The sequence below is a fragment of the Anser anser genome (genome assembly GCF_964211835.1).
Source record: "Anser anser genome assembly, chromosome: 1".
In the NCBI taxonomy this organism is placed as follows: Eukaryota; Metazoa; Chordata; class Aves; order Anseriformes; family Anatidae; genus Anser; species Anser anser.
The window spans coordinates 191,610,588-191,617,874 of NC_139720.1; the positions used below are offsets into that span (position 1 = coordinate 191,610,588).

General features: G+C 58.8%; 1 protein-coding gene across 1 annotated transcript; it reads right to left on the reverse strand.

Annotated features, from left to right (window-relative positions):
- Positions 1–975: 975 nt before the first annotated feature.
- SHISA2 (shisa family member 2) lies at positions 976–6,141 on the reverse strand. Its single transcript, XM_083820280.1, has 3 exons — positions 5,667–6,141; positions 2,944–3,832; positions 976–2,804 (listed from the first exon to the last, which is right to left on the reverse strand). The coding sequence occupies exons 1-2, from the start codon at positions 6,064–6,066 to the stop codon at positions 3,279–3,281; spliced, it is 954 nt and encodes a 317-aa protein (XP_083676406.1). The 5' UTR covers positions 6,067–6,141; the 3' UTR covers positions 976–2,804; positions 2,944–3,278.
- Between the last annotated feature and the right edge of the window lie 1,146 nt (positions 6,142–7,287).

The window sequence follows — 7,287 nt, forward strand, 5'->3', positions numbered from 1 at the left end:
ATCCCCACTTAGAAGGACGTGGCTATGAATTATGAATGCAAATGCAGTTGCATCGCTGCCATCCCTGTAGGTGCCTGAGGGGTAGGAGGGGGGTCTCTGGCTGCCCTGGTGCTTGGATAGCATCTCCCTGCTGCCCCTGTTCCCAAACTGAGCCCCTTGGATCACTAATTCAGCTCCACCAGGCACAGGAACTGTGGTGCCAGTGCCAGGACAGGAGGCCATGGGCACAGCCGGGCACCCAGGAGGCTCCCTCTGAGCACCAGGCAGCACTTCTGTGCTGGGCGGGTGCCGGAGCCCTGGCACAGGCTGCCCAGAGAGGCTGTGGGGTCTCCTCCTTGAGGATCTCCAAAAGCCGCCTGGACGTGGCCCTGGGCAGCCTGCTCTGGGTGTCCCTGCTTGGGCAGGGGTGGCACCAGGGGCCTCCAGGGGGCCCTGCCAGCCTCAGGCATCCTGTTGTGAAACAGGCACGCAAGTGGAGCAGGTACAGGGATAAGGGCACTTATAGGAGACAAGCTTTTCCTGAAGGCCACATCAAAATCTAAATTTGTGAACAAATTTGTGTTAGACACCATGCATTCACTGCCAACCCACTCTCCTCTCTCTGTAAGCAGCTTTGGGCAGTGCTGCTTCTCTCAACAACAATGCTGAGGGCTCCCATCAGGCCAGAGAAGCCACTACCAAGGACCTGAACCCCAAAGGGACAGCACTGGCTTGAGGTGCGCCTCAGTCATCTTGCCTTGGGCAAGGTGCTCCTCCTGTCACCTCCGTGGCACCATCACCCTGGGGGGACGGAGCCCCCTGGGGCACAGCTTTCAGCCACGGAGGTAGTAGGTGTTGGTGCTGCTGTTCTTCAAAAACACACCCGAAAATCCAGACTTTGCTTTTTCTGGGCTGGTCAGACACACTCTTGTAGACAGAGGCAAGTAAGGCATTAACTGAACAAAACAATGACGGCAACAAAGCAAACAAAAAGTCACACCATAAAGTATTTATTAAGAAACAAAGGGGGCTTTTTTCTTCATCTGTAAGAAACACTTTAGACCAAGCACCCTTTCAGAGATTTAAAAGCTATATCAAATGTTAACATTGGTTTTACATTATTATACATGACATTAAAAAAAAAAACAAAACGGCACATCTCACAAACTTCCTTTTAATTACAACTCAGGTTTCTTTTCCTTCAGCTGTAAATTAATTTCTACAGACTTAAATTTAACTTATTCATATTTATTTATTTATTTATTTTTTAAAACAAGTAAACAATATACAAAGATTCACCTGAACGTCACGGGTCGGAGCAGGTGTCCTTGTCAGGGGATGCGCAAGGAGCGCGGTGGGCAGTGGCCGGAGCCGATGGCAATCGGGGCTGGCAGGGACACCCCATCAGTGGGCTTGCCTTCTGGCAGAGACAGCCCACCGCCTCGGCACCAAGGGACGAGTATCTCCAGCTCCTGGACGAGCTGCTGGCACCAGTACTGGCACTGTCACCATCACTGTCACCGTCACTGTCACCACGGGGCCTGCAGGCCGCTGCTCCCAGCGCCGCTCGGCGCAGCGGGAGGCGAAGGCCGGGCCTGCGAGCCGGCGTTTTTGTGAAGGTCACACACGCTGAATGGGGAGATCTCGGCCAATAACAGCAGATCGGGTATAAATTACCTATTCATTTTCCTATTTCAGTGGTCAAAAACATTTCTCCCTTCTGTAGGCTGCCTGTGTGTGTGTGGCGTGTTTACAAGTAAACCATCGGATTTGGCAACGCTTCCACGCGAACGCGCGGTTTTAAAAGAGACATACAAAAAATAGTAGTGTCACAGTTATTGCTACGTACTGATACAGTATCGGAAACAAGAAACCTTTTGCCAGCTCTGGTCTGCTTACAGCAATTGCCCGGTTTGGGTTTTGCCCTTAGTACACAGCTGCAGCATTTAGCCTGAAGAACAAACGGACTGAAATGCAGAGACCAAGTTTTCTAAGAGACAAAATCAGCCCTTAAGACTGTTTTGCTCGTTTAAATACGCCTGGGGTGATACTTTACAATTAACACGGTCTGATTATTTCCCGTGTGCTGTTGCCTGGCCAAAGTCAGGAGGCGTTTACGTGAACAAACGCACGGTGCCGGCTGCGATGCCCCCTCTGCAGGTGCAGCCTTTCATGCGTTGCTTGGGCCTTTTCCCTCATCCTCGATGCAGGTTTTCAAACATCGCTGGACATTTCTGCTCCCAAGAATAATCCAGGGTGGATTTCCAAGCTCTGCAAGTCCCTGCTGGCTTGGTGGGACCAAGGCAGGCTGTTCCACGTGGTCCCATGGGTGGGCTCCATCACGAGCCCGCGGCAGGGCCTGGGCCCATCAGGCCCATGCACACGGGTTGAATGTTTCACGGGAGGCGAGGTCAAATGAGGTGTGTTGGAAGTCGCGGCACAACCTTCCTCTGTAAGCATTGCTTTGGCTCCGACAGCGGTCACGGAGTCAAAAATTTGTGCTGGTGGCTGGAGGAGCAAGTACCTCGCACCCTGCTCATAGTAGGAAGTCTGCAAAGAGAGAAGAGTTTGTGCAAACCACTACCAGTTCCTGATCTTGAGGCAAAATCAAATCAAGAAGGGTTTCAAGTGCGCTGGAAGTAAGAGCCGAGTAATTCATCTGCTCCAAGTTCCTACATAAATACCAGGGACACGGAAAGTTGTTCTCTGCAAGACTGAGCACCGCGTGGCAGCTCACCCTGGGCCCGGGGCCCAAAAAACCATGGGAGCTGGTACCAGGAACCGAGCACAGAGCGACGGCCCTGCTCAGGTTCAGTGGTGATTGTCTGTAAAGCAAAGGGAAATGTCACTAAGGAATTGGAAGAGGAGAGGAGAGAAGAGGTTTCTTAAGTACTGTGGTCTCGTACAGTGGAACGAAACTCTTTCTACGAATTAATTAGGCAAATATTTCTGACCATGTCATACCTGAAGGGCACTTAATGGCTCCGGCATTTATCTCGCAAGCACAGTGATCTGCAATGCATATGCTTTTTAAGCATAATCCTTCGCCACTGTAAATCATGCACTGGAATGAAAGCGTATCTGGAAATGTTAATTCAGCGATATCATCCTACAGTTTCTGGCAACGGACCCCAATGAAAATAAATGGTTTATAAACACTGTCTGACATGCATGAGCCTTTCAAAATTATTTACAAGCGATGTTCTGGGAGCTACGTTCCAAGGAAGTATTTCTCCTCTCTTCGGCTGGGATATGAAAAACCTGTCGGGCGGGGAGGGGGAGGCAGCTACACGGCGGCGCTACACGGTCACGGCCGGGTACATCTTCTGCTCGCCGCCGGCGTGCGGGAATGGGGACTGGATCTGCCTGTAGCCACCCTGCAAACCGTCCAGGAAGGGGGCCACGGGGGCGAGCGGCACCGAGTCGTGCTGGACGGCGTAGCCCATGTAGGGCGGGTGCAGGTACTGCCCCTGGTGCGGCACGATCTGGGTGGCCTGCTGGCAGTTGAGCACCGAGAAGTTGGTCGGCATGTTGACGTAGACGTTGTTCATGGTCCCCTCGGGCAAGCAGCAGTTGGTCTGTGACCTGGTCGGGGGGGCTCTGGCCCCCGAGTTGGCGCTGGAGCTGGAGCTGGCGGCGGTGCTGGACTGTCGGGAGGAGGAGCCGCGGGAGGTGCTGGCGCTGGGGATCATGGGGATGGTCTCCATCAGGCGGGTGCCCCCGGGCGCGCGGCTCTGCTGGGGCTCCTGCTTGGGCCGCAGGCACCTGCAGCAGCACGCCGCCACCAGCGAGCCCAGGATGATGAAGGCGACGAAGACGGACCCAACGATGAGGAACGGCACGTAGATGGGCACTGCAACGGCAAGGAGAAGGTGGGTGCTGGGAGCACGGACAAGCTGCAGGAGGTCCCCTCCGCCCCCGCCCCGGCACCAAGCCCACCTCAGCTCTGTGCACTGGGTGGTGGAAGCTCAGCGTTCAGCTGCATGCTTACACAGGGCAGCTAAAACCAAGGGCTGGAGCTCCCAAAGCATCTCAGAAGTTACTTTCAGGGAGCAAAACCCTCAGCTCACACCTCCCCAGAGGAAGGCTCACTCCTGCTGCTGTCGGTGTGGTCCATACCGACCACTGCTCTGCATCTCACTGGATTTTGTCTCCAACTAGAAAAATTAAGCAAGAGAGCAGCCAGTTTGGGCAGCGCCATAGCAAAATGCTTTAGGACCAGAACCCCTGCTCAGGATCACGGGATGGTCAGACCCTGGCGCTGCATCGCATCCCTCCACATTGCCAGCCCTCTCTGGCTGCTGTCACCCCTTGGGGCAGCCCTGTGGCTGACTGTCTGGCTGCTCTGTGCTCCAGCCTTTAGGCTAGGGAGAAACCACAGGGCGACTGGGCTTTGCTACCTGCACTGGGGCAGCATCCCTCCTCGTGAGGCTGGATGAGGGGACAAGGGGGCAGCGGGGGCAAGGGGTGAGAGTGGGCAGCGTGGGCGATGCTCCAGAAGGGAGCCCACCAAGGCAGATGGCGCACACAGTCACCTGCTCCCAGGTAAAAAGGCGTTCCCTGTGCCACGGTGACAAATCTGTGCAAACACATCCAGGAGTAATGAGGGGACGGGATCTCCCTTCAGTGCTTCCAAATGCTCCAGACGAGCCCGGGCTTCATCATGGCCATCAAAACCCATCAGCGTGGGGATGCAGGCAGGGCTGCAGAGCCCTGTGTGGTTCCTCCCGACCCGCTCTAATGAAACCACCACTAACGGTGGTCCCCAGGCATGGGGTCAAGGGACGGGGCCACCCCACACCACGCGAGAGGATCTCGTGTAAGACCTGCAAAGGGGGCGACGGGCCCGCTGAAGCCAGCGCAGCTCCTCTCACAGCTGAATGCATGCAGTGGGCTACCAGCCAAAAGGCCACATTCTTCCCTCCTCTCTTCTGTAATTTTAACACTTCCTACACAAAGGCCTCGCAAAGGACTGTGTCTCCTTCTGCGCCCGGCGAGACAGCGGCTCTTCGGCAGGTGCACACACTTGCTGCAGACGGCAGCGCGCAAGTTTTCCGAGAGTAAATCTGTCCTAATTATAACATCACTTCAGGCTACTTCTGGTGTGTTCACCACGTGTGGATGGCAGCAAATGCGCTGGAAAGCCACTGAGGCTTTTTTTAAACGGCAGCAGAAAGACTCGAGTTTATCCTTGAAATTCAATCTCGCCAGGAGCCGTCTGAGCCAGCGGTACCCGAGCTCGGAGAGCGCACACCATCAGAGCGGGGACCGGCCGCGAGTCACTCGGCAATGTCACCTCACTTTTTTTTCTTCCCCCCCCCCCACCCCCGGATGTGCTGTTTCGGTTTTTTCTTCGCTGTTTAATTGGGAGCCCGGTCGGGGCCGAGGGAGCGATTAAGCAGCGATGCGCACACACCAGCGGCGGCTCGCTCCGCCGGCGAGCGGCTTCTCCTGCTCGGGGAGAAGGCAGGGCCGGCCCCCCCGGCCACAGCAGCGTTGGGGGGGGGGCACAGCCCGGGTACTTCTCCCACTTTAAACCCTCCACATCGGTCGGGGGGGACCCCCAGCTCCTTCACCAACCCTGTCACCGCCGACGGGGGGCGGCCGCTCGCGGCTCCCCCCAGCCGGGGCAGCCCCCCAGCCCCCCGGAGCCGCCGAGACCCGGCTCCCCGGGGGTGCCTCCTCACCTGCCGCCCCGTCGGGGCCGTCCTTGCCGGGCCGTCCGGGCTCGGCGGCTCCGTGCCTCCGGTCGTTATCGCAGGCTCCCTGGTCGAGCCGCGCCTCGGCGCTGGAGCAGCAGTAGCGGAGGGCGCAGCTGCCGCAGCAGATGGTGGCGTCGCCGCCGTCGAAGCGCTCGGGGCACTGGAAGCCGTCCCTCCAGCCGCCCTGCCCGTCCAGCCAGCCGTGGCAGTACTCCCCGCTGCCCGCCGCCCCCGCCGGCAGCAGCCAGCCCAGCGCCGCCAGCAGCAGCGGGCAGCAGCCCCCGCCCCGCATGGCGCACACCGAGGGGGCGGCCGCTCGGGGCCCCCCCGGGCCTGGGCGGCGGCGGCGACGCCCGGCCCCCGGCCGCGGCTCCCGGCGCCGCATCCCCGGGACGGCCGGGGCGGGGGGGCGGCAGCGCTACCCCGTCCCCGCCGCCCCCATGGCTCCGCTCCGCCGCTGCGCGCCCCGTCCGGGCCGGCCGCTGGCCGGAGGCCCCGCGCCCCTCCCTTATATCGCCGCCCGCAGCCGCCGCCCCCCCCCCCCCGCCCCCCGCGCATGCGCCCGCCCCCGGCCCCCGCCCCGACGGCGCGGACCCGGCCCCCGGCTCCCCCCCCCCCCGGCGGGGAGAGGGGGAGACCCCCGGGACCACCCCCCCGGGACGCTGAAAGGGGCGACCCCCAGAGGGGCTGGGGGGGGGGGAGTGTCCTCTCCTCAAGAGCTGGGTCTGGTACCTGCCCCCACCCCACCTACGAGACGGGAGAGCAAGTGGAAAGTAGTTATTATTATTATTATTATTATTATTTTCAATAAAAAGTCAGAAAACGGGGGGGCTCCCCGGACTTGGCCCGCTTTTGAAAGCTGTTTTTAAGGTTCCAGCCCTTTTCAGCCCCTCGGCCCCGGCTGCAGGTTTGGCAGAGGTGGGGGCATGCCCCTGCCCAGGGCAGCTGCCCCTCAGTCCCCTGGATGCTTTCAGCGAGCCCCAGCCCTGCCCTGACCCTCGCCAAGCTGCAGCCCCTGGCCCAAGCCCCCCGGTGCAAGGAGGGGAGGCAGAGGCAGCTCTCCCCCCTCCACCACGGCCCCAAGGGGGGCAGAAGCCCAGGGGTGCCGGCCTTGGCCAGAGCAGCTGGTTATCGACATGGTGTGGGTGCAACACCAATGAACGTGATGAAAAAGGCATGGAGCTGAAGGACAAAGTCTGAGATGCTCCATGTCACTGTCTGATGGTCCTGAGCTTTCAGCTTCAGTGGTATCGGGGCAAGGAGCACCAGGTTTTGGGGTGCAAGCAGCAGCCGGTTCCAGCCATCACCCCCGGTCCTGGAGCGCTGTGTGGGAAGGCGACTGCCTGCAGACAGGTGGGAGCCAGGGGGGCTGCCCGAAACCTGCACCAGGGCCTCAATGCAGAGATCAGCTGGCAACATCGCTTTCCTTAAACCTGGATTGAGCTGATGCTTTCACAATAAGAAAAACAGCTTTTTGATTACACGTGGCAAGCAAACTACTTCCCCAGCCCTTATGAGTTGCTTCCCCTGATACTCAGTAAGGTCATCCCTTTAAATAGCAACAGCAGAGTATCAGACATCACGCTCCTTTTTACCTCGCTGTCTC

Excerpts from the sequence above, each read along its gene's own strand:
- SHISA2 (XM_083820280.1), bottom strand. The coding sequence starts at position 6,066 with ATGCGGCGCCGGGAGCCGCGGCCGGGGGCCGGGCGTCGCCGCCGCCGC. Across the intron at positions 3,833-5,666 it reads CGGCCCCGACGGGGCGGCAG|TGCCCATCTACGTGCCGTTC; the intron begins GTGAGGAGGCAC and ends TTGCCGTTGCAG.